A 25718-nucleotide genomic window follows, 5' to 3' on the forward strand; every position below is an offset into this window, starting at 1 on the left:
ATCACCTCATTTGTCTCTGTATTACCTGCCTTACTTTAGACTAAAGCTTTTGCCAAAGAAATAAATGAAAATGAGTAATAAATTAGTATCACCAGAAAGTACAGGAAAAATCTGTGCAGTTTTATAGAAAAATAAAACATAAAAGTTAACAATCCCTATAAAAACAAAGCTGGGAATTTGCTGAAGGAAATCCAGACGGCGAATTAAAGCTGACATATGCTACATTAATATACGGATACGCAGGGCTGCCTAATCGGCATGAAAAGGCTTTTTCTCATGATCTCTCTGGAAATGGCTTTTTTCCCTCCAGGTCTCCTGCCTCAGCTTATTGGTGTCGCTCCGGAGAAAGCTATCAAACTCACGGTAGGTCTCCACCGTGCTGGGAACATGTCCAGTAACAGGCACCCGGTAGGAAAAGCTCTGGTTATCCATTCCAGGAGAATGAGGGGGGGGTTGAGGACCAGATTCTCCTCCTGTTTTGGTCCAGCTCATTCTTTGCCGTTACTCTACAGGTTAACGACTTCGTCAGGGATAAATTCACCGAAAAAGATAACACCATCCCACTGTTTGCGGAGATTCTGGCCGGCGGATGTGTGAGTCCCGTGGGGGGGTTCTGGGGGGCTCGGGGGGCAGACAGCGGTCCTGGTTTTCCTTTGTGTAGCGCTGGGGTGGCTAATCTTATCCGCAAAGGGCCGGTGTGGGTTTGTGGGATAACCTTTAGGTCAGCTGTTCAAACCCAGGTGTGAGGACGTTTCAGCCAATCAGTCCTCTAATTAGTGACCTAATTAGGGAGCTGCAGCAAAAACCCACACACACAATTGGCCACCCCTGGTGTAGTGACCGGCTTGGCAAATTTTCTCATTTTTCCCGGATGTGAAATTCCATGTCGATGGCCTTTTCCACTGAGAAGATGATTTGATTGGTTTTCCCAGAATAGTTCACGTTTTATCCGCCTTATGAACAAACATAGATAAAGCATGTTAAGTTCTTTACAGTAGATGGACGGTAATTAATGGGAGGCAGGGCGGCGCTGCGGGATTTTCAGAAATGAGCGATTTGCAGTTCCTGCAGCTTCTCCCCTGCGCGTTCCTCACCCGCTCTGTGCGCCATCTCTGCTTAGGGATCCTCCTCGGTTTCCCAAATAGCTCTCAAGCGTAAATAAGTAGGCTTGACTCGGGCACAAAGTACAGTACGGCACTGTAAAAACACAGTGTGAGGTCATGGGCACTCTGCAGGGGAGAAATGTCTTTGTTTTTCAAAGGAAATGAATGGACTTGCGCTTTGTTTTGCTGTTACAGTGAAACGCAGATAAACTGAGCCGGCTTGCTCATTCCTCGGGGCTTATTATGGACATCATTTGCAGGTCAGAGTTGTTGTGGAAGGTAGAAACAGGAAGTCGTCTTTCTCTATGTTGACACCCTGCATTTCCTAGTGTGTAGTCTGACTCTGAATATGCTAGTTGGTTTCTGAACCCAGCAATTAGGAGCAGATTCAGAAGTTACATTGAGCCGCTCTATTTTTGTCCCAGCTAAATATATACACGCGGGGGCTGCATTCTGCGATGCCAGCGAGAGGGGCTTAGTCGTTCCTGCTGGCGGGTGGCCTGGGAGGAAGTGGCGGTCTCACGTGGAGGGTGGGTCACCTCTGAGGTCATGACCTCTGCCAGGCCCTAATTGACGAGAGAAGCCCCGCAGGGACATGGGTACAGCTGCCCAGGGCCGGCGTGATTGAGTTTGACAGCCAGGCTCGTTCCAGAGGCCTCACCCCTCAGTGCTGTGGGTGTAGGGCTGGGACACACCTGTGTTTAATAACCACCCACCCCCAGGATGATTTGCATTGTGGTACTGCCTCGTGGCACCCCCACCTCCCCCACTATACACACACGTATCACGTGATCCCCATCTGTGCATAATATTTCCATGCTGAGGTTGGTAAATGGAAACGTGTTTTCAGTTTGTCCGGCCTGTCCATGCACGGGGGTGTGTGTCAGTGTTGTGTGACTAATGCAGATTGCTAGGAAAGATAACTGGGGGGGGGGGTGAGGGGGGCACAGGGGACTTATGAATGAGCCCTCAGAGGGGGTGGCCGTGTCCCTCCCCAGCCGGATCCGCCCGGGCTTTTTTTGGACCGGAGCTCGGATGTTTACAGAGGGAACCTCTGCCCCATGTGTCACAGAGTATCGCGGCAACGTCGATTAGATTTTCGACGCGTGATAAATGGGGGCCCAGAGTCGACGCCTGGGGGCATTCCTGCTTGGTCCCTGTGCAGACTGGGGGGGGCGAAGGGGCAAGAGGGCGGGGGCCAGGGGGTCAGGGTGCAGGGTAGGCTGGAGATGTAGCCCTGACCCTTGCAGCCTCCTCTCAATGCCTCCCTGTTCTCCAGCTTATCAGGTCTGTCTGCTACAAGGAGTGTAACAAAAAAACCCTTTAATTGAGTTTACACATCCACTTTGGTCAGGTTTAGATCATTATCGGCCCACGTCCTGGTAGCTTCGGCAGTGGGGTGAGTCGGTGCAAGGTTTCCGGGTACTGAGGCCCTGGGTTTGTCCTGGGGGAGGAGAGAAGCTTAATCTGGACAGTCAACAGTGGAAACACGGGCAGAGCACAGAGCTTTGTCAGGTAATCCCCACTGATGGGCGGCTCAAGGAAGCACCCAGCCTCTTACTTGTAGAATCTGCAGTGTTTAGCTGTGGAATTACATGGATTTATGGTGGTTGATTGAGTAGATGTGGGACTGATCATGGTCTGGAAGGGGCCCCCTCTGGTGTAGGCTTCTCTCACAACCCCCCCCCACCCACCTCTCATGCCAACTCCCCCCTCCCCCATAATGACATGTGTTCCTCTGCTACCCCCACCAGGCAGGAGGATCCCAAGTCATCTTCACCAACCCGCTGGAGATTGTGAAGATCCGGCTGCAGGTGGCGGGTGAGATCACCACAGGGCCCCGTGTCAGTGCCCTCAACGTGGTGCGCGACCTGGGCTTCTTTGGACTCTATAAGGTGCTTACCGCCGTGCACGCGACCGGCTTGTACCACCTTCCTGCTCGGGCACGCGACCGGCTTGTACCACCTTCCCACTGGGGCACGCGACCGGCTCGCACGGCCTTCCCGCTGGGGCACGCGACCGGCTCGCACCGCCTTCCCGCTCGGGCACGCGACCGGCTCGCACCGCCTTCCCGCTCGGGCACGCGACCGGCTCGCACCGCCTTCCCGCTCGGACACGCGACCGGCTCGCACCGCCTTCCCGCTCGGGCACGCGACCGGCTCGCACCGCCTTCCCGCTCGGACACGCGACCGGCTCGCACCGCCTTCCCGCTCGGACACGCGACCGGCTCGCACCGCCTACCCGCTGCCCCGCCACACCACTGTCCTTTCAGAGTAACAGGCATAGACTGCGCTACACACCCAGCATACAACCTGAACACACACCTGACTGGAATCTCAAACACACCATCCTTCTGCTAGCAATGTGCGTCGCAGTGACAACGAACATCACCTGTCAGACGAACATCACCTGACTACAGCAGTATTAAAGATGAGTAGGGAGTCAAGAGCCCATTGTAGACTGCATAGTCATGAGCGTCCAACACGTAAATAATTGGTCTGAAGTAGCATAGCTAAGGGAGGGGAGCTTCTTGGATTTTGGGACAAAACAATAGTGGTGGAAATGTGGAACATGAGGGAAATAATGTAATTGTGGGGAATGATGACTTGATGACCAAAAAAAAAAATCCCATAAGTTACCGGTGGTTCCCCTGATGTGAAGACGGCGCTCCATGATCCACAAAACATAAGAATGCAATTATTCATCTTCCAGGGTCTTTCCTGGAAACTGTAGGTTGTGGTTTCTGCTCCCCCAGCCTTAGCCAAAGGAGATTCCTTGAAGAGAAGGGAACGAGATTTCCGACAAACGGGGGGTTGCGGGGGGGGGGGGTGTAACCAGCTCAGGAGTCTGGTTAGAGTTGGTTTTATTAGCAGTTTTCTTTTGGTTGCCTCACCAACCTTTTGCTCGGAAGTAATCGTTTGACCCCCAACATTCATGAAAACAGTTGGTATATATCCCCGACTGTTATTGTACTCTGTGACATGATAAACGGCATCTGCCTTGTTGATATCTGCTCTCTGGAGTGACTCGAAGCAATCAGGGACTGTAAATAAAGATCTTCCAAAACCGCTGATTAGAACACTACCCAGACGTGAGGCGCGCATGGCGGCTTTGACGCTGCGCCGTGACAATCACACAGTCAGCCCAAACCGGTGTTTACGGCTCTGGCGGTGCGCAACGGCAAATTAGCGCGGAGATTACGCTTCCTCACCCCGCCGCCGCCGCTGTCCCAGCGCCGGCGGGATTTCTTGCATCTGGCGTCATGTGTTGGTGGCCTCCTCTTTAATGAGTAGCAGACAGTATGGAGCTCCTTTTTACAGCATGCATTTATTCCTCGTGATGTGGTACAAGTGAGCATTTGGGAGGGCGGGGAACTGTCATATTTTAGTATACTGGTGTATTAAAAAAAAAAACATTTATATTGCTTACACCAGTATCGTCAATAATAATACATTTGTGTGGTCAGATGACCACAGCAGACCCTCCTCAAACCCCCAGGGTCTTGTTTGAAGTTGGTGGGGGGGCACCGGGTCAGTGTCTGGGGAACCTCATTGAGTGCTGTGAACAATCACAAAAAAAATTACCTGCAAAACGGACAAAACTTTATCAATTGAATTGTATCCGTGTTGCGAGTTTTTCAGAAGCAAACACAGAGGCACAGAGGTCACAGCCCTCTTTCAGCAGACCATCCATGAAATAACTTTGCCAAAGGAGTAACCATTTCACTTAGCTTTATTTAACAGATGCTTTAGAACCTTACAAAAATGCAGGCTAGGCTGAACTTCCAATGAACGTCCAGCTACGAGTGTAAGCCGCAGGCAAGCGGCTGCATCTCTGTTCGCTAAGGAGCCTCCGTTCTCTTTGAGTGGCTGCTGGTGGTGTCTGTCGGAATTTGCCGCTTGCCGGGGAGGCCGTGCGGTGACCTCTGTGCCGTCCGTCCGTGTCCCCAGGGAGCGAAGGCCTGCTTCCTGCGAGACATCCCCTTCTCGGCCATCTACTTCCCTGTCTACGCCCACACCAAGGCGGAGCTGGCGGACGAGCAGGGCAGGATAGGGCCACTGCAGCTGCTGACCGCCGGCGCCATCGCAGGTGACTCATTAGGGGATGATTAGCCGGTACAGACGATTACGCCTCTACGCTGTTTCCTTCCTCCCCCCTCGCATCGGGGGGCTTGTCATATAATGGAGGAATAAACCTGGATCGCTAGCCTCCAGCGCCCTGACGATGTCCCTCGCCTCGGACAGCAGGGATCCAGCTATGGAGACCTGCCCTGCTAGCATTTAATACCGGACAGATTGTCTGCATTTGTTATTCATGACATGGGTGTTTGAGGTATTTTTGGTAACTAATAGTATGGAGAAAACTTGGGGGGCGAGATTGCTTGCTTCTAGTATTAAAAAGCACAACGGTGAGGCATTAGAATGAAATAGCGTCCTCGGGGATTGGGGCTAATCATGCAATGCTGCATTGTTGAGGTGGGGCGTCACATAGGGGTCAGGCCCCAGGAAAGGGCTTCATTATGCGGCGGGATAAATCTCCCTTCAGGCGTCCCCGCCGCCTCCCTGGTGACCCCCGCTGATGTCATCAAGACGAGACTGCAGGTGGCGGCCCGCGCGGGACAGACGACCTACAGCGGCGTCATCGACTGCTTCCGGAAGATCCTGCGTGAGGAGGGTTTCCGTGCGCTCTGGAAGGGAGCGGGAGGTAGGCGAGCCCCTCCCTAAATGAGTGGTGTCATGCCCAGGAAACGAGGCCCGCCATGGTTCCTGTAATTTGCGGAACCACTGGCTGGGATGCGAATTCTGGAATTCTGGCTTGGTAATTCTGCCCTCTTCCCCCAGCCCGCGTCTTTAGGTCCTCACCTCAATTCGGCGTCACGCTGGTGACCTACGAACTCTTGCAGAGATGGTTCTACGTCGATTTTGGCGGACAGTAAGTGGCTACGTAAACACACGCGCTATCTCAGCATCTCCCGTGGCGGATGTGTGTCTGTAACCCCACCTTGTTTCTGCCCCCCCCCCGCCACACACAGCCGTCCTGCAGGAGCGGAGCCCACCCCCCAGTCGCGAATCTCCGATCTCCCACCTGCTAACCCAGACCACCTCGGGGGGTACAGCCTGGCGGCCGCCACCTTCGCTGGTGTGGAGAACAAATTTGGCTTGCACCTGCCCAAGTTCAAGTCCTCCGGCGTGCTGACGATTCAGCCTCCGCCCACCAGGGAGGCTCACGGCTCTTAGTGGCACCATGCAATTAGCCGAATTCTCCCTTGGTCCTTCTGCCATTTTCAAATATATATTTTTTTTATTTTTCCTCCCCTCAGTCTGTACATTTTAAATGAATTGCCTCAATTTCAATATGCGTGATCAGTGCTGTTTATAACCTGCTTCGTGTGGATGGCACACATTACTGTACATATTGTACATCTCTGTACAGAGACACTGTGACACCAAAACAGACCCAAATCACTCCAGCCTCACTCCAGCTGTCACGCGGCGCCCTCTGCAGTCACACACTAGCGGTTTTTATGGTGTACAGAGGTTTTATTAGCAAATTGTAACCAAGAGTGAATATTAGTAATTTAATGCAATTCATAATATTTTGTTGAAATAAATCGTTAACATCGTTCAACGTTGCGTGTTCTTGTGTCTGGAGACAAATTTTTGGACACTGAAGGGGAAAACAAAGGCAAAGAAATCGGCACGACAAAACAAAAGGCTTAACTTCTGGACACAGTTAGTGCATTTTCAGTAAGCGTGTCGTACAGATATCATCTTCATTTTAACACGGCAGCAGAATATGGTCCAGCTACTAGCATTTCTACGGTGCTGACAGATATACAGAATAAGGTATCACTTTGATTGTTGAAGAGAGTATATACATGCAGATCTTCTATTGTGGGGCACAGAAAAGTCCCCCCATGATGTGAGCTTGAGAGTCTAGGTGCTTGGAATTTCCAGAGTATACGGCTAGTCGCAGGAGGTATTTTTCAGAAGAATTAAAAAGTTTTACAGAAAAAGACTAATCTAAGAGACTGCATGTTTTCCACATGCGTGTTGCCAAGTAGGTAGTGAAATACCAAATGCGACGTTCAGATCGCGCGCTGAGGATGGTGAGCCGTCAGGTTAAGGCTTTGGATTCTTGCCAGCGTAGAAACGGAGCATGCGAGTGCTGTTTGAGTAGTAGTGTTAAAAAAAAAAAAAAAAAAAATTTAAAAAGCTGTGAAGATCACAGCCCAGGAAGAAGCACCAGGGAAGACGGACTGCAAACTGTCTGGTTAGATAAATTAACTGTCTGCATATTTAAAAAAAAAAAACAGACTGCGGAGACCCCTGAGCACAGACGACACCCTGCTTGTCTTCCTACATCAGGAGGTCAGGAAAGCCGTGACGTGCGCGCACAGCAGCTTCGCCGATCATGCGGGCAGGCGCTGGGCGGCCAGCTCCTCAGCCTCATCGCGGTTGTCGTGGATCTCCGCCAGCGTGCGTGCGAAGCGCGTCCACTCATCACTGCGGGGCACTGCGATTTGCTGCAAAAAAAAAAGAACAAAAAGTCATGAAACGTGCAGTATTCTGCTCTGTACAGCTCTGCTAATTAGCTGCCACTCCCTGACAGCCTCCGGGGGGGGGGGGGGCATGAGAATACAGGCGATTTTTCTTTGTCATGCTGGCCCTGGAGACCCAAGGCCATGCCCACGAGGGCTGGGGGGCTGCAGTAGGGCTCTCCATGAGGATCTCAGCTGCTGGTGCCTCATCCACTGTGTCCGTGTTTGACAAAGGGCTGATTGTACACCAGACACCAGCCGGTTGGGGTGGGAGGGGGTCGGTGCTAAGTGTTAGGACCTGAAACAGAGGCACTGGCCCTGGCACCGAAATCTATAGCGGATAGCAAAGCAGGCCGCGTTTCATTACGCCGTAGGAACATTTGTTTGTTATCCTGAAACCCCCACAGAAATGTGCAACAAGATGTACTGTGTGATACGTCTTTGCGCCGTAAAATTTTATGAAAGCACCTTAGCAGTGGCTGGCTTTTTGAAGTTATGAACTCCAAGCTGCTCTGCCCAGCATGCGGCAGGCTGAAGGGCCTACCTCCCCGACGTCGTAGATGAGGATCTGGCCGTCGGAGTCGCCCACAGCAACCTCTCTACCGGACTGGGCCCACCGGACTCGATTCAGGGCCGGATTGCCCTCCACCGTGATGCTGGCCGTGGGGACCTGTGAAACGCGTCGGCTGGCCTTAATCAAAGAGGTCGTCCATCTCACACCCGTCACAATAGCGGCTCTTCAAGAAACTTGACTTTAATAAACTACTATGTTCAATTCATAGCACAAAAAGTAGTCTACGGTGGGCGCACAGGGACAAAAGGCACCTGAATGCCTCAATATAAACATAATCAGCAAGAGCAAAAATACAGATAATTTTAATAAAAATAAACATATTTGAATTTAACAGTGACATACAGCATCGTCTTACAAATGCAGTAATAACAGTGATGTTTCTCCCATCTCGCAATGCTGTTTTATGCAGTCAACCTGAGACCAGTTGATGAATCATCTTCAGTCCAGCTTTGTGACGTTCCCTCAGTCTAAGCATACGCTTCTAATGGTCATAACACCTGCAGATGCTAGGGGCCTTCAATGTTCCACGCAGTTTTACCTCTGTGTCATTGTTGAGGTTCCAGAGGTCAAGATGACCAACTCCATCCACACAGGCAAACAGGGCGGGGTGGTTGGGCGACCACATGACGTCATAGACGTAGTCAGAGTTGTCCTCGAAGGAGTACAAGGGCTTGTTATTCTGCAAGGAACAGAGGAGACAAGGATATGTAATTGACCAGAACGTGGTCATGGCATCATAGCTTGGCACCAGGGACACTGGCAGGTTTATATGAAAACAGATGCATGGTTGAACACGTGAGCACAGAAAAAAAAAAAAAACGATCAAAACCGGCCTTATAAACTGTCAAACCTAATTCTGAAACATCTTTGACAGAACAGATTTTTGTTCTGTAATCATGTACTCAGTCATCAAAGTCACTGCTTGGGACTGGGACTTTCTGGAAAAAGCCGATATCTGCCATGCCAGTGGCAGTGAAGTCTCCACTCTTACCTTGGTGCTCCACAGCTTGACGGTCCAGTCGAAGGAGGATGTGACGAAGAGGTGGGAGAAGTCGATGGGGCCGGCGGCCGTGTGGCTATGGATCCCTGTGATGGGGCCGTGGTGGCCCTCGAACATCTCGCTGATGCCCGCTTTGCTGGAACACACAACGCGAGACATACCTTCAACATGGTTCAGCGGACCATCCCAAGTCACCTGAAATGTCAATGTTGGTAGATGACATTTTGTATTTACTTAGTTTTGATGTTAGAGGAAAATGCAACAAAATGATATTTGATAGTCTCACAGACAGATAATTCGACTAGGCCAAGAAAACCAGTTGATCATACCCAATTGTAGGAGCAACAGCTTTATAAATTGCAGTTACACATGGAAAGTTCTGGAAAACGGAACCATCAAAAAGTATAAGAAATCTGGCCACCAAAAACCAGCATCAGCGAAGTGGAACATACTCGTCTGTGACCCACACTGTCAGTCTCTGTGTCTCTGGCTTACATTAAGAGGAGAAGGGAAGTAACATCCACTATTACCAGTATGGGAGACCTTTCCCTCAATTTCCCAGTTAAAACTGGCAGTGTTGAACCCAGGGCCGCTGCCACTTGGGTGGGATTCAGCCCCATTTCTCGCACCACCAATGAGACGTTTCAGAGCCCAACTGTCAGCTGTCACCCATCAGCCAATCAGGCCACGTTGCTGCCATAGTGACCCGGGGCTGATGGGATACGAAAGGCTCCGTTCTTCCCACCCCCCAGGGATGAGTCGGCGGGTGGCACACCTTCCATGGCGACAGGCGGTGTAGACCGAGCCATCCTCGCTCCCTACCACGAAGTTGTTGACGTCACCGAGGGGGAAGGACATGGATGTGACAGCCACGGCTTTGGACTGCTTAAACACCAGCTCGAGGCTGTCCTGTGGGGGGGGGGACGGGGGGGGCGTTAATCTGTGGCAGGACTAGGACATACAGGCACACCGTAACACAAGGTGCTGCAGAGTGAGTTTAACATCCCCCATGCTTACAAATATCCACTTTCCTGTCACCTTGTACATTTGGGTTCATATCACCAATTTCTCCATCTAATCGAGTCTCCCCACTCCTTAAACTGCACAAACATACGCATATATACTCATACGTGCACGCTCAGACACACACACTGCTCATCACAGTGATTCTCTTCACACGCCACTCCCGCCTCAGCAAACACTTCTTAACATGACACTCACATTAACTTGGTACAAGTTCTGGAATGAAGTTGAGTTAAACGAAAAAAAAAAAAGTCAGAAAAAAGGTTTTATTTGGAAATTCCCTCCAGTATGATCCAAACTTTCTTAAACCTGAGAGACTGATGCAACTGCAACATTAAAAACAAAGAGCCTTGTGAAAAAGACTTTTAATGACTGTGTGCATGTCTGGGTCAGGCTAAGTGGCACTTAAGATTAAGGGTTTTTAATAGAAACTCCAGCTACTTTCGTATAAATCACATGAGCTGGCGGCCCACGCAGGTATCCCACACGATGGGGGGGGCGGGGGCTTAGCCTCGTACCTGTGGCTGGGACAGCATGTCCAGGCTCCAGGAGCACATCTTGCCATCTGTGGAGATGCTGATGAGGTTGTGGGCATTCTGGGTGCCCACCACATTTACACAGTACACTGGGTGCTGTGGAGACACGCGTACAGGGATTTTACTTCTCATAGAGCAAACCAGCGCCGCCCTCCTATAAGAGGCTCTACAATGCGAAGTGCAGCCTGAGGGAACATCGCAGCTAGCTGGCCCGGCTCATCAGGAGACCGTACCGTATGCGCTGCGGCGGACAGAGGGGTCCTCTGCATCGGCGTCCGTTTGTTGCTGCGGTTGTCCCACAGCACGATCTGGCCCGAGTAGGTGCCCCCCACCACCAGGTTGGGGTGGAACTTGGTGAAGGCCGCGGACATGACGGCAGACTGTTTCGGGGGGGACAGGGAGAGTGTCATCAGAAGGCCTGACCTCATCGGGGTCGTGCACGCCCGCGCCATGCCACGCCGGAAACCACAAACGCACATTTAACCAGCTAAAAATAAGGCAAGGTCCCATTCAAGCAGTCCTGAGCAGCATTCAGACATGTCCGGAGTTAACCTACCACCTCCCATCACCAACTGCGGAGCAGTCGTCCAAAAACGACAAAGTAAATTAAACGAGCTAGGTCTGAATTATTCTTAATCAACGTCGTGCCTTCTATGCTCACTTGATTTTTGAAAAATGTTAGAGAGATGGGGGATTTTTTTTCCTGGTACAATTTGAGGCATGAAGGAAAGAGAAGCTCATGCTCGTTTTCGCGAGAAATACGCCTCTAACAACATCCGCTTCACTTGAGCCGCACATGTGTTTTTACTCAGTCTGTCCTGCTCTGGTAAACTCTGGGTGAGCGGTTTTTAACCATGCTGACTGTTTCTCTACTCAGTAAAATTTATTTACACCGACTATTTCATAGCCTTTTGAGTTAAGTACTTTACAATGACTTAAATCAGAACATCCTGCAATGACAATTGTTCTTTACCTGAGAATTGTAGAATGGAAATGTTTTAGAATTTACAGGTATTAAGTGACAGACATTCTATCTTTTATATAGATGTTATAATTACTTAGTTAATTTACTGCTAAAAATGAAAGTTAAGAATTTTACTGTGACTTAAATCAGAGCATTGTACAATATTCTATTCAATTAATTTTCCTGAGCATTCTACAACCAAAAGATTTAAGAATTTCTGGCTTTTAAGTCATTTGATGTTCTATTAATTGTTATGTTACTGCTGTAAATGCTCACTGCTGATTTCCTAACAGCATATGGCTGTTACTGCTGTATTACCGCTTTTGTTTACAGGTTGGGGGCAGTAGAAGTGGCCGGTGTTGCTGCCCCCAAGGCAGTGTGTGCTCCTCCGGTGACAGCACATACGATTTGAGGGACGTGGGTGGGGTGGGAATGGGAGGAAGCGGATAGTGGGGGGGGGGGGGGGGGGGTTCCTACGGGGGCTCCTACCTGGCAGTGGAAGACATACTCCGGCGTGGTCTTCTTGTACTTCATGTTCCACACCAGGGCCACGCCGTCGGGCTCGTGCGGGGCGTCTTCATTGTTGTTGTAGGAGGCGACCAGCAGCTCGGGGTACTGGCAAAAAGACATGAGAGACAGGAGTCACCGCACACCACCACCCAACGCGGCTGGCAGCGGCTACGGGAAAATGCCAGACAGGGAATATCAGTGACACAGCCCTCCGGGCATTATTGGAGGCCTGCCCCCGGCTGACCACAAGTTCCAGCGGACTCATAAATATAATGGAAATAAAGAATCACCCAGTTTGTGATCATGTTCAGCATGCTGTGAGAACGCACAGGCGTTAGGGCCCTGCAGACGCACACACACGCACAGAGGTTCTTTAACTGCACACTGGAACTTGGGTGCAGGAGAGGGAATGCAGGCTTCGAAACGGAACACTCCGGTTGTTACCTGGGGAGACCAATCCAGACAGGTGACCACGCGGTGCTTAGACCAGCGCTCGTCCACAAACTGTCTGTTCAAGCTCAGTTTGGCCCCAGCCTGGATCTCCCTACAACACAAGACACATGCAGACCTTCAGTCCATCAGGGGACACAGCATGACCAGGCTATGCTGAAGGGCCAATGGTAACTGAGAAGTGGGAAATGGGCGGGGCTGCCTCCATACCCCTCCTTCTCCTCCAGGTCCCGCCCGCTGTAGTCGAAGAAGACGTCCACGTGTTCAGAGAGGGCACGCTCCACGATGCGGGTGCTGTGGTCGAAGAAGGTCATGAACTCCTCCGTGTGCAGAATCTGCAGCTTCTCCTCCTCCGTCAGCTCATGTGGACCCGCTAGGTGATGCACACGCGCGCACGCACACACGCGCACACACACACACACGTTAGGTTTTCTTCTTGTCCTATTCAGGGTCTGCAGCCTAATTCTACAACATTTAAGTCTGGATAGGCAGCTTTCACAGGACTCACACGCACACCATTCACATACATGCAAACCAACAGGCAATTTGGAAACTCTAATTAGCCTCAGCATGTATTTGGACTGTGGGGGAAGCTGGAGAGCCTGGAGGTACGAGGACACGGGGAGAACATGCAAACTCCACAGGCATGGAGCGGAGACATTAACCCGGGTCCCAGAGTCATGAGGCATCAGTGTTAACCACTGCACCACCATACCACCACTGCACCACCATACCACCACAGCCCTAACCTTAACCAAAAATAACCAAACAAAATACAAGACTTTTGACATTTTTAATTTTTTGACTGCAGTCACAGATTTTTATATATTGAGTTTCTTATTATGAATAAAAAAATGTCCCCACAAGGTAAAAATAACAGGTTTTTATCAGACTGTGGGGACATCTGGTCAGCTGTATCTCCTGCAGCACTGCTGCTGGTCTCTAGTATACATAACCTTAAGGAGGTGTTGTGATGCTCCTACCTTCCAGCTCCTCCTTCTGGACCGGCTTCTCCTCCTGGAGCTCCTGTACCGGCTGGAGAGGGGCAACCTCCTCATCCTCTTCTTCCTCTGTGGAAGGTAAGACGTATGACAGAGCAGCAGACCGCAGAGGGCAATAGTTGCTAAGACGTGGGACGCAGTTTTCTAAGAGTCTTGTAGGACTATATATTAGGAGGGGTAGTTTGTCTCAGTTGGTCAGAAAGGTCGTAAGGTTGCCGGTTTGAATCCCATGCTCAGCAGAGTAGCCCACATCTCCACTGGGCCCTTGAGCGGGGTTCTTAACCCCCCAGAAAATGCTCAGGACGAATGACAGACCCTGCGCTCAGACCACAAGTTCTGCTCTAACCTCTACGTGTGTACGTCTTAAAAAAAAGAAGCAGAGCAAGATATACTATACCATACTCTACTATACTATGCTATACTAAACTAAACTAAACTGACACACACACTCCGGTAGACCTAATCTTGTGCAAATGAGAAGTAAAACTTTTAATTCTTTGAATCTAGTCTCTCCTGGGAATAGATCTATTATAAGCACTAAGTATAATAATGTAACTTGAGAAAAACCGCAAGCTCAAGAATGTACTGTATCACAAGGCCAAAATCATATGCATAGTATTCAGAAATTATACTCAACACAATGTAAATCCAATGAAGAATCGCAGACAGACAGAGCGGAGCACTACGGCACGACATTACATTCCAACTCCAATTTGAAGTGTAATTACAACGGAATTACAGTGCAGCCTTTATGGGAAGCGCAGACCGTCAGCGTGTGCTAATCCCATGGAAATGAGCGGCGGTGCCCCCGCTGGGACAGACGGCTCTGGGTCAAACGCGAGGGGCCCGATCCTTTGTGCGCCACAAAGCGGCAGCTAATAAGTCACCTTCGGAGGCGCGGCGGAGGAGGAGGCGCGGCGGCGCCGCATTGCGCTCGGCCCGGCATGGCTACGGAAACGGGATAATTTGGCGTCCCTGCCTGGCTTTGTTAGGTCTGTCCCTACACAATGTCCCCTGGCTGAAAAGGTCCCCAGTGGCCCGTGCGATGAAGTTTGTCATCTGAGCAGGAGGAAAGACACAGCGGGGGGTCCCCAGCAATACTGCCACCCCCCCCAATTCCCCCACCGGGCCCTTAATGAGACTGCAGCTATTCAACAGGCAACGCACTTGTTAGTGCAGACATGGGTTCCCGGACGGCGCTGACAAGACACCCCCTTCCGGGTCAGGGGCCGCGGAGCAGCTGGCCTGGGAGCCGCTGGCCTGGGAGCCGCTCCCATGGGCCCGTCCAGCTGATGGGACAGAGTCAGGCAGGTGGCTCCGCCCGGTGGTGGTGTCAGGGTGGCACCGAACCCCCGCCCGTTTCTCAGCCGCACAGCAAAGCTCCTGCAATTACCCACCCCTCCTCCTTCCATCCATGCGACAGCTATTCAACCTCCAGGCTCATAAAAAAAAAAAAAAAAAGCGTCCTGCGGGTGCAGACATCTGCAAAGCCGCATGCAGCCCAACCCTCTCCAGAACTCCCATTCAGGGGCGCCACTGCTCCCCTGCCCCCCCGTAATCCGCATTCGCAGATGCGCATTTCCGCATGCGATGCACAATTATATAATCAAAATGATAATGTCATCTGACAATTCCTTACTAAATACAAATTGAATTTTTTTTTTTTTTGTATTTTTTTTTAGACGGCTGGGGGTGGCGATGGGGGAGGGGGGAGTTCTGAAGAGTTTACAGAACTGGGCTGATGGCAAAAACCATTTCAACATATGCCCGTATTCCAGCACCCAAATGGGGAAGGGTAAAATCTCTCCTTTCAAGGGTCTCAATCAGGCTTAAAGGAAAACAGTAATCACTGTCTTTCAGCAGGGCCCAGCCACGTCGCCGGCCTTTCCCTGTCAATGCAGCCAGAGCAATCAACCTGCCAGGCATTAGCAGCGGAAAGACAATCTGAAAATGAAGGGTATAATGCACCTGCCAGCCAAAATGGCCATTTAGGGAAAAGCATGTGATCCTAGTGACCCGGCTGGGGGTGGAGGGGGGTGCGGGCGAGACCGCGCGCCGCGTGGGGGCGGGGTGGGGCGCTGACGGGTGGAAAGGAACGTTTAAGAGAACCGGTGGAGATGGCAGGCCCCCTGCGTGCGGACGCCCCCCCACAAAGCCTGCCCAATTATGTCTTTTCTACCGCTTAGAAAATGAAAGCTAGGGGGGTGGGGGTCAGAGTCGGACTCTGGGGCCGGATAATGACTGGGAGCAACATAAAGGCCTGAGCTTTTTGTCGAAGGATAATATATATTAATGTAGACGTGGGGCGGACTTTGCGGGGGACCCGTCGTTGTTCGAGCACAAAGCGGGAGCCAGTCGGCGGCGGCCGCAGGTGCGCGCCTCCGGGAAGGAGCTCGCCGGCCAAAGGCGTGCGGCCCATCGCTGAAATCTGACTTCGGCTCATCCGTTTATTGAGCGGCCCAAACAAATGGCGGTTCCTGGAGGTCGCCTCCACGTGGGCGGGCGGGCAGCCGGCCCGCCTGGGACACAAAGAGCGCCAGGAATGGGCGCTTTATCTTCACTAAATGCCTCTATTGAGTCGCAGAGACATCCTGGACTTTCTTGGTCCTGACGACAGGCCTAAAGAGACACCTGCCAGTCATTATGGCGGAAACTGCACCGGCCGCATCCTCCAGAAAGGCCCGTATTGTCACAGTGTAATCCTCTGTGCCTGCATCAGTGTCGACCCATAAACAAAAACCTTGCTTTTCAAAACCTTTTTTTGATATTAAATTCCATCACGATGCTTAAAAAACACAAATACAAGGCCTTTGTATTCAGACAATACAAGAAACGTGGCAGGGGACTGCGACGAGATGATTAATTTGCAAGTTATTAAGTTAACAAAGGCAGAAATTAAATTCACTCATTTGTAAGGCAACGGCCGGCTGTTTCAGATAAAACTTAGACGGACAGGTGATGTCTGGGTTGGAGACCCAGACCTGTGGTAAGGTACACAGGCTGCTCCCCCCCCCCCCCCCGCCACCGACCACAAAAGAAAAGCAGACAGGTGCTTATTTCACCCCCAGAACACAGAGGAGAGACGTTTAGAGCCGACAGAGATGGCCAGCACTTCAGCAGAAAGTCAGTCATCGCGGCCGCACATCGGATGACGAAATCGGACTGCAAGGTGAACCCCCCCCCCCCCCCGTACCCCTGCCACGCTGCAACGCCCTCAGACATCCCGAACGGCTTCTTAAGCTCGGCGTGGGCACTGAATCGGAACACGCATCCTGCATTAACGCACTGCGCTCGCCACTGCCGCTTTCCGCGAGGCGCCGGTCAATCCAGGTGAAATCATCCGCGAAACGGGGGGCATTTGTTAAGTGAGTTTACCCTCATCCGGCTGCAGTTACTCTTCAGGAAGCTGTCAGCGAAACAGTGTGTACAGAGCGGCCTCTACCAGCCCACCAGGGGAAGCGGACATCCAGCGGTAACCTTGAGGCTCCATACGATGGCGTCTATATATAGCGTGTGTCCTGAGGATTCCGGCCCTTTCAGCAAACATGGCTGCAGAATACGTAACTTCTTGTTTTTTTTTTTTGTAATTCTCCCAGCGAGTCAACGTCAACCATGATGCTGAAGTGACATGAGCAGACCATGAGTCAGTCCTGTTTCAGTGGCGCTTGCTGTGAAGGGCCAGACCGGGGGAGCGGCTGACACGTTCCACCTGTGTCTAGACGCGGATTTAGCACGGAGCCGTAAACAGTGAGGGCCGGGAGACTCGTGTGGCAGGTTGGGCCATCGCGGGGCCGCCTCCCGCTTCCCATCCCGAGATACCAGATTCCAATTCTTCTCCACTGAATGTCTTTCAAACATACCCGTTTGGCCTTCCGTCTTGTAGATCAGTAGGTCGCAGGATCAAATCCCAGGGCAGGCAAACTGATGCCACTGCTGGGCCCCTGAGCAAGGCCCTTTACCGCCACATGCTTCAGGGGTGCTGGACACCGGCCGGTCATGTGTCGTGACCCCCCCTGACAGCAGGATGGGGTAGGTGAGAAGAGAACTTCCCCATGGGGATTAAAAAAAGTACCACTATTCTATTCTACTCCAGAGCCTTGGCGCTGTTACACTCAAATATGCCATTACAACCAGACAGGATACAGGTGCTTGGGGAACCTGCACTCTCATCACGGGGTGGAAAGGTGATTACATTTAAAGCACAGCACTCCTCATGAGGGTCCTTACGCCCTTTCATTGATAAAATGCCTTAACCTCCCTCTGAATTTTAAGTGATTAATACAATCAGATTTAATTACACCTCAAATTTCATATTTCCTGAGATGCCACACTACAACGAAGGCCCTGAGCTTGTACGGCGGGCCTCCATTTCTGCCAGGAATCTTTGGGCATAATTACACCCACTCGGCCAAGCGGCGATAATGAATCTGTCAAATCAGCCGGAATCCTTGGAGCGTCACGCCGATTCCCAGTGGGACCCGCTGCACCAAGGCAGACCTGCCGGACTCCGCGGATAGGGGGCAGGAAGGCAGGATTCTTACTTCCGACGGGAAAATCAGCGTAGCTTTTCGTCTCTGTAAACCTCCTAAAAGCATGAACAGCTTGGATGGATCAGAAAAAGCGGCGTTTCGCCAACACATGAAAAGTGAAATTTTTCTAAGCTACCGAGGATCGTCAATTACAGTTAACCTGGGGTGGGGGGGGGTCTATCGGAGGCCTGACGGCAAGGCCTGTTAGCGGCAGCCTGGGGAGGCTCACGTTAATGGACTGAATGGGCAAGCGGGGGCAATTATGCTCTGTAATCATCTGCAAGAGCCCAGGGTGGGGGGGGTGGCTTTTTAACCTTCTTAGCGTGGCACCTTTGCCCAGCTGCATCGGGACCAAAAGGCTGATGCCTGCGTTAGGCCATGTGGGGGCGGAGGGGGCTGATGAAGTGATTACAAGCTGGCAGATTGGGGGGGGCTTCCAGGAATCATCCTTGGTTAACACACGGTTACCTCCTCCCTACCATATACACCTTGGCCCTGCGAGCTTCCAGAAGGTTCCTATGTGCCGGCTGACAGCAGGCTGCTGATTACACCACCATAAACCCCCAGACACCTGAGAAAGGTGCCGCGGTGCGGAAACGACAGCTCTCCCTCAGAAATGCCGCGCGTGCGGGGTGAGATGTCAGCGGGACATCACAAAACACCTCATCTCACCAATTAACACGGTGCTGATAATGTGTCCGGTACCCAAGTCAGTGTTAAGGGGGAGTTCATACTTCTGGACCTGCCCCGTTACCACGAGCGACTGTGGATCCCTGAATATTGATGAGCCTTTTGCAGTCGGGCAGCGATGACCACATGAAAGGCGGCGTGCAGTATTACACACATCTCTACACTCCAGGTACATTAGCAAGCATCCTGCTTCTCCTTCCCCACTCATGCTGGGGGGGGGGGGGTGTCTAGCGTGCTATGCAACCCTGCCCTTTGCCGTTCATTTCCTGGCCCCAATGATCCCCCCCCAAACTCATCCTCGGATGCGAACAGAACGCTTCCGTGTGTCGAGGTGTCCTGCTCCCACTGGTCTGATCATGTGACCTGGCTGGCCACATTTAACCCAGAGGAGAAAGCTGTCTCCCATTAACAGGGGGACATGGGGGGGTGCATATAAACACAAACAAGCACAACGGAGCCAGCAAGGCCAGGGGGCGAGGTGCGGGGGGGGGGCTTACCCTCCTTTTGCTGCGTCACCACCGGGGTCTGCGTCTCCTTGGTGTAGGACACGATCTCCCGCGGAGGGAAGTCCACGTGGGTGACCTTGGCCATCCCCAGCTTCAGAGGCCCTCGCCTGCAGGGACAGCACAGCATCAGACACGTGGGCAGGGGGGCTGGCCTGTACCCAGCCTGGATCAGCCTGGGGAGCTACTGCCACAAGGGCGAGCGTCATGTTCCAGCTGACAGTGAGGGAGACATCAGGACTTAGGACGGAAAGAGGGAGAGCAGAGCTGATGGATGACAAGGAGAGGAAGTGAGAGACTGAGCCATATACAGGAGTAGGGCCACGGGGATACTGGTCCCAGAGGAAAGCTGATTGGCCTTTTGAGTCCCCCTCACTTGTCACTCACTGATTCGAAACATATCATTGGCTAAAAATAAGGCTGGCCCCTCTGTATGAATTATGGCCCCTCTTATGCACCCCACCTTAAAAATTCTTAGAATCACCCCTGTGATAGATGGATGGAAGGAACAGGGAGAGAAAAGAGTATTGAAGAGGCCAGTACCCCAGGTCAGAGTGAAGCTGAAGAGTAGACGGATCAGAGTCCCAGTGCAGAGTCCTGGTTAGTGTCACAGCGACAAGGCAGCATTAGCGAGAGAGAGAGAGAGGGGAGAGAGAGTCACCGGAGCAGAGAGACAGGTGGGAGTTTCACATGCGCAACATACAGCTGCACTCCAGCGTGCGGGCCTGGGAGAGACACACACACACACACACACACACACACACACACACACACACACACACACACACACACAAACACAAACACAAACACTCTGTCTGGGCTGTGAATCACCCACGGCTGGCCAGGCAAGCCACCATTGCAAAAAAACATAACTCCCATGTGTGCCGGAAGCAGCCCGCCCCGCTAGGGGGAAATGAGTCATTGTATGGGGCCTTCTGGGGGGAGGTGAGGCCTGGCCCTGAAGGGACATGGGTGGGGGATAGGGTTTCCAGAGGGGGTCGGGGACATAATTTGGGGTTAAGCATGGCCCGGGGCGACCTGGGACACGGACCTTTTGTCAGTCGTTTAGCACGGCGCTAATTAAACGACACGCTAAGGAAAATAAACAGAACTTTTCTCTGACCGTCAGAAGTCATTCGTCGTATTCATATTTTTTTTTTGCATAAAATGACAGTAGTGACATCTCTGGGAGTTTACTGCGTAGCAAGATGCTGCGTGTGAAACGTGTATAAAGCGAAGGGAGGGTGAGACATTTCTGGCGGGCCTCTGGAAAGAGGGACTCGGGACTGTCAGGGGTTTCTGGGAGTCGTGCTCAGCTGTCATACAGACTATGAGCCCGTTTTAGTATAACCCCAGGACTGGACGTCTCAGATACTCTGCTTTTAGAGTAAAGAACGCAGCCACCGTCCAGCGACGACAGGATAAACCCCCTGCGAGGACGCCGGGCCGTGCCCGCATCAGGCGCCCAGGCGACGTGCGGATCGAATAATGAGTGGCACTGGCTCCATTTTACCCATCCTGCCAAACGGAGCAAGCCAATGGAGACTGGGCGGGGACCAATGGGAAGGCGGAATCCACGACCGTGGCCTGGGCTTGCACGGCCGGCTCTGTTCCGACCTGCGCTGGCGGCGTATCAAACGCAGAGCCTTTGAACGAGTCGGGAGATTTACTCTGGGGAGACAGTAAGCCACGCCCACTACCCTCCGCCTACTGCATTCCTGCCGTCGCCACGCTCACCCACCCCCAGGCTGTCTGTGGGCCTTGCCGGGAACGGGAGGCATGCGCGTACCTGGGTCCCACGCCACCGTCTCCGGAGTCCTGGCTCCCCGCCTCACTCGGCGTGCCCACGGACTTGGAGGTGGGAGACGTAGGCGGCGGGACTAGATAGTGAAAGAGACAGGTATCCTCTGTTACTACTCGCAGAGGCTGGGCTGCTCCGGCGGGGGGGGGGGGAGGGGTCAAAATAAAGGGGCCAACAAGCCATAAGGAAAATGTTCAAATCAACAATTAAAATAAAAACATGGAGGGGAGAGAGGGAAAGAGGGGAATAAAGGTTAAACTCCATTGGTGGGCCTTCATGCGGTAATGCAGAACTCATTAACATTCCGTAATTAGACAATTAATAACGACACGCATGGCATTTTAATGCTGCTTCACATTAGCTACCTTCTGCATCAGTAAAAAAACACATTTAGTCACGTAATTAGCATAATAAAAGTGTTAACAATTCTATCATTTTTTAATTCAAGAGAAAACGAAACGTACAGAGGTTAGTAATATTACTCCAGAGATTCTATACTCATCCCTGTACACCAGCATTAAATAGGAGCTTAAAACAGAGGTGATTAATACAAGGCAGCCCGGGACTGGAAGAAGTATTAAAAAAGCTACTGCAAAGTAGCAGGAGTTATTCACTACTGGCTTTTTTTTTTTTTTTAAAAAGTACATAAATACCACACACAATGTAGCACACCGTTCTGCCTGGGAATGTTTACCGTGGACCACTTGCGCCCCCTAGTGCTACATTTAGAAAGCGGATCGGCCCCAGCATCAGAGTGGCAGCTGTCCATCCACCAAGAGAACTTCAATAACGACAAGTCACCGGTGCCCCAAGCGGTGACAGTGACTGCGGTGAGGCAGAAGAATGACAGATTGCCCAAAGACGTGCAGGGCACGCTTACCAACGGGAGCCTCGGGGGTGATTCCCATGCTTTGCAGCAAGGCCTCTGCCTCCCGCCTCTTTTTCTCCAGGTCCGAGTCGTCCGGTAGCGGCCCGGCATCTTTCCGCTGGTCCGCCTGTGGGAGGCGCAGAGCACGGACACATTCCCGCACATCCTCGTTGGATCCCGCCCGACCTGCATTCACAGGGTTCCCTCTCTCCCTCTATCTCCTCACCATTAAAGGGCCGGTGTCGGCTTTCTGGTACCAAAACTATAGTGGTGCCAAAGCTACAGTGGTACCTACTGTTTAATGTTTTGAACATATGTTGTTTGAGGACTGCCTCAAATAGCCTTATCTTCTGTGGGGTCCTACAGACCTGCGAGGGTGTGGCTATGAATCAACAGATGCCACTGTTTGGGTATTATCTCAAACACCCACCTGGTGCCCATTAGCCCATTATTCAAGTATGATTGTTTTGTCTCAATGAATAACCAATTGTACTTTTAAATTCACATTTGGCATAACACCAAAACATTCGGATGTAGAACCTGTAGTGAGACTCTAATAAAATACAAACCACCACAGTTCAGACTTGATCTCCATTATTTTAATTGGCTTACAGCCTTGTTACCCAATCCGGACCTCGGGGACCCACAGCCAGTCCAAGTTTTTGCTCCCTCTGAACTCCCTGCCATACAGTCCACATTTTTGCTCACCGTGGGAGCTGGGAGGGAGCAAAAACGTGGACCGTCTGTGGGTCCCTGGGAACTGGATTGGGAAACACTGCTTTACGGTGTCTTTGAACCAACGGCATTTATCAGAGGGTGGGCAGAGGGTGCGGACCCCACACAATCCTGGCCACCAGCAGGAACTTCACCTCCTTCTTTTTCCGCTCCTCTTCTTTCCGCTTCTTCTCCTCTCTGATCTGCGCCAGGCGCTGCTTCTTCCTCTCCAGCTCCGCTTTCAGCTCACTCTTGTCCGACATGCTTGTTGTGGAAACTGCGAATGGAGACACAGAAACACCATGTTAACAGACTCTTTTCCCGCACAGCACCTTACAGGAAAGACAGGAGCTTGGTCAAACAGCTCAATATGAACAAGATATTCCTAGATCTGGAACCAAAACACATGCACACCCGCCGCCCACAACCACTCACGGCGCTTGCGCACACTTTGATCTCATTTGCTCAATTATTTTGCTCATCGGTCGGGGTCAGATGAAGGACTTGCGGGCACACACTGCCATCTAGACATTGCCAGAGGTCTTCCTATTAGCGCAGCCCCTGACCACCTGGTCTGTAAGCTTCTCTCTTACGCCAAAACCCCATTCAGGACCCCTTTGTGTGTCCCGCTCGGTGCCGTGGCCCACAATGCACCCTTATGGAGATTATGGGCATAATCTGAAGAGTCTCTTTGTCTATTCCCTGGGAGCATTTAGCAAGCTCTCCATCAGCACACAGCACCTGACCCTTTCAACTTCCTCTATACCAACCACTTCACTGCATTTGTCTTAACTGTGAGACTTGAAAGTAATTAAATTAAAGTGCCACCTCTTCTGCATTAAACACGGGCATCAAGGATGTTTAAAAACCATATACTGCATTCAGAGTTTTCCTTATGTCATCGAAACATTGACAAAAACTAACCATATTGCTTTTTCCGTAAGTGACAGCTGTGTGAGACTCAAAAATTAGGTTATACAAGCTGTATTCAGCACAATCTCATTCATCACCGCAGAGAGAAGAACATGCACTGACATTCCGCCAGTTTAAATCACAGGACAAACTGTTTTATGTTCAGTTTAACTGATACATACACCAGAACAAAAGCGCATAGTGTGGTCTCTTGGTAATCACATTTACTGAGACCCTGAGGGTTGCGTTAGACTCCTGCTTTCAAAAATGCAAGCGATTGGCTGAAAATGATGAAACCATCACCTCTATTATAGGGAGATCATACCAGGGAAAACATTTACAGCAAAATGGGGTAACCATTCCTCATAATGCCCAACAAGATGAATTTAAGCAAAATTAGTAGATCTCAGTACCATCACAAAACATCATATATAAATGTTTCTGCTCCGTTTTAAGATATCTAAAGATCTTGAAAGCAGTAACACTACAGACTATAAAGAGCAACAAACTGAAACCTGCTTGATGAACAAGCGTGAAAGATTCAAATTTCAGACAAAGGGGACCCCATTCTTTCCTTTCATATGCCAAAGTGGCTGTCTAAGTACTACTCTTACGGTCTTCGTTTCATCTTTCACTCCAGCTTAAAGCAGCAGTGCCAGTCCCACCAGTGCCATCTTGTGTAAATAACTCTGGAAGTCTCCAGTCAAACTAATGACACGTACGAGTGCTGCCGCGTAAACAGCCTTTAAGGCGCAAAACAGACGGGCTGGCACCGGTGAGGCGCCACCTAGCCGTGGTATAATAAATACATATATATACATAGAAAACATCCAAGGATCAAAAAGAGAGAAAGGAAGAAAAAAAACGACTTCATGAATGAATCATCAAACGAGGCCCAGTCTGTGTAAAAAAAAACAAAACTATTTGCTCATCTCTGACAAAATAACATAGTATAACGAAATACATTTTAATTTGGGTTTTATTACAGAGTGCATTGAATGACATCACTGTCCCTGTCTGACATCTGTCACTGTTGACAACGCTGAGTAAACAGACAGAAAGACAGACATCAGATAGATAGATAGATAGATAGATAGATAGATAGATAGATAGATAGATATTCTAGTACTGCATAAGACAGTTACCTATTCATTAAACAGCGCTATAATTACGGGAACCACCATCACAGAAACGTAGTGGCTGTACAGCTTTAGCTTCCATTTAGCATTATGCTACCAAAACTAGGAATAGAAGCTAAATTATAATTTATTTGCACTTCAGGGATTATCTCCTCTTCGGAGCTTCGAAGCAAATGATGGTCTGCAGCCCCACCCAAATCTCTGTGTACTGAAGGGAAATCAGTAGTGATATAGTGCGGAAAAACATAAGTTCGCCACAAGACATTTTGCGATTTGTGTTTGTCTTAAACCTACTTTTTGAGATATACCCTTCCAACCAAAGAATACAGAGCTGTTAAGTTATTATAAACCAATTCCCCTACAATAAATAAAAGCTAACTACTTAGCAACGGCTAGTCCAGACTTAGTCAGCTTCCCGGCTATTCAATAACGAATAGCTATGTGGAGGCTGAACAGCTAAGACAATAACAATTATTAATATCGCATCGACAATTTATTTATCATGAACTAACCTGAGGGAACTCCAGGAGTTTATTTTTTCACAGATGAATGTCCTTTGAATAAACTGACTGCTACCTTTTTCGTATTTGTTACAGTGGTCAAAGATGGAGAGTTACGGATTCCAAAGAGGGACAAACAGCACCGTGTGGCAGAACATGTGCGCGCCCTAGCGGCCCTCGAGCACTCCGCGGAAAACTTACCCTAACAAGAGCGTTACAATGTGGGCCTGCTGTATCAGTATGTCCCGCCTCTGCTCTGTTTGCATGTTCTCCTTCGGCTTCCTCTCGCAGTCCGAAGACATGCACTTTCGCAGATGCTACATTGCCCAAAGTATGTGTGGGTGTGCCCCCAGGTGAGCT

At 50.8% G+C, this 25718-nt stretch overlaps 2 protein-coding genes across 4 annotated transcripts in view; one reads left to right on the plus strand and one right to left on the minus strand.

Moving 5' to 3' along the window:
* The window catches only part of LOC125710268 (calcium-binding mitochondrial carrier protein Aralar1-like), a 20197-nt gene extending 13466 nt beyond the window's left edge, over positions 1–6731 (plus strand). For both annotated transcript variants that reach the window (XM_048979829.1, XM_048979830.1), the window contains exons 12-18: positions 311–363; positions 513–593; positions 2858–2998; positions 5054–5192; positions 5649–5807; positions 5945–6035; positions 6136–6731. In XM_048979829.1, coding sequence (XP_048835786.1) covers positions 311–363; positions 513–593; positions 2858–2998; positions 5054–5192; positions 5649–5807; positions 5945–6035; positions 6136–6340 — 869 coding nt within the window. In that variant the 3' untranslated portion in view covers positions 6341–6731. The remainder of the gene's footprint in view (positions 1–310; positions 364–512; positions 594–2857; positions 2999–5053; positions 5193–5648; positions 5808–5944; positions 6036–6135) is intronic.
* LOC125710269 (dynein, cytoplasmic 1, intermediate chain 2a) lies at positions 6668–25490 on the minus strand. Of its 2 annotated transcripts, XM_048979831.1 has the most exons (17): positions 25371–25490; positions 22963–23084; positions 22106–22220; positions 21214–21304; positions 19968–20021; positions 19419–19534; positions 13685–13771; positions 12912–13074; positions 12696–12795; positions 12231–12356; positions 11011–11157; positions 10760–10873; positions 9994–10127; positions 9210–9354; positions 8757–8897; positions 8189–8314; positions 6668–7629 (listed from the first exon to the last, which is right to left on the minus strand). In XM_048979831.1, exons 2-17 carry the CDS (start codon positions 23068–23070, stop codon positions 7516–7518), a joined length of 1881 nt encoding a protein of 626 aa, XP_048835788.1. In that variant the 5' UTR covers positions 23071–23084; positions 25371–25490; the 3' UTR covers positions 6668–7515. The 2 variants fall into 2 exon arrangements, with proteins under 2 accessions (XP_048835788.1, XP_048835789.1); XM_048979832.1 differs by lacking the exons at positions 19968–20021; positions 25371–25490.
* Between the last annotated feature and the right edge of the window lie 228 nt (positions 25491–25718).

The sequence above is a fragment of the Brienomyrus brachyistius genome, chromosome 16, assembly GCF_023856365.1.
Source record: "Brienomyrus brachyistius isolate T26 chromosome 16, BBRACH_0.4, whole genome shotgun sequence".
Lineage (NCBI taxonomy): Eukaryota > Metazoa > Chordata > Actinopteri > Osteoglossiformes > Mormyridae > Brienomyrus > Brienomyrus brachyistius.

Excerpts from the sequence above, each read along its gene's own strand:
- LOC125710269 (XM_048979831.1), bottom strand. The coding sequence starts at position 23,070 with ATGTCGGACAAGAGTGAGCTGAAAGCGGAGCTGGAGAGGAAGAAGCAG. Across the intron at positions 21,305-22,105 it reads CACCCCCGAGGCTCCCGTTG|TCCCGCCGCCTACGTCTCCC; the intron begins GTAAGCGTGCCC and ends TTCACTATCTAG. Across the intron at positions 20,022-21,213 it reads GACGGTGGCGTGGGACCCAG|GACTCTGCACTGGGACTCTG; the intron begins GTACGCGCATGC and ends GACACTAACCAG.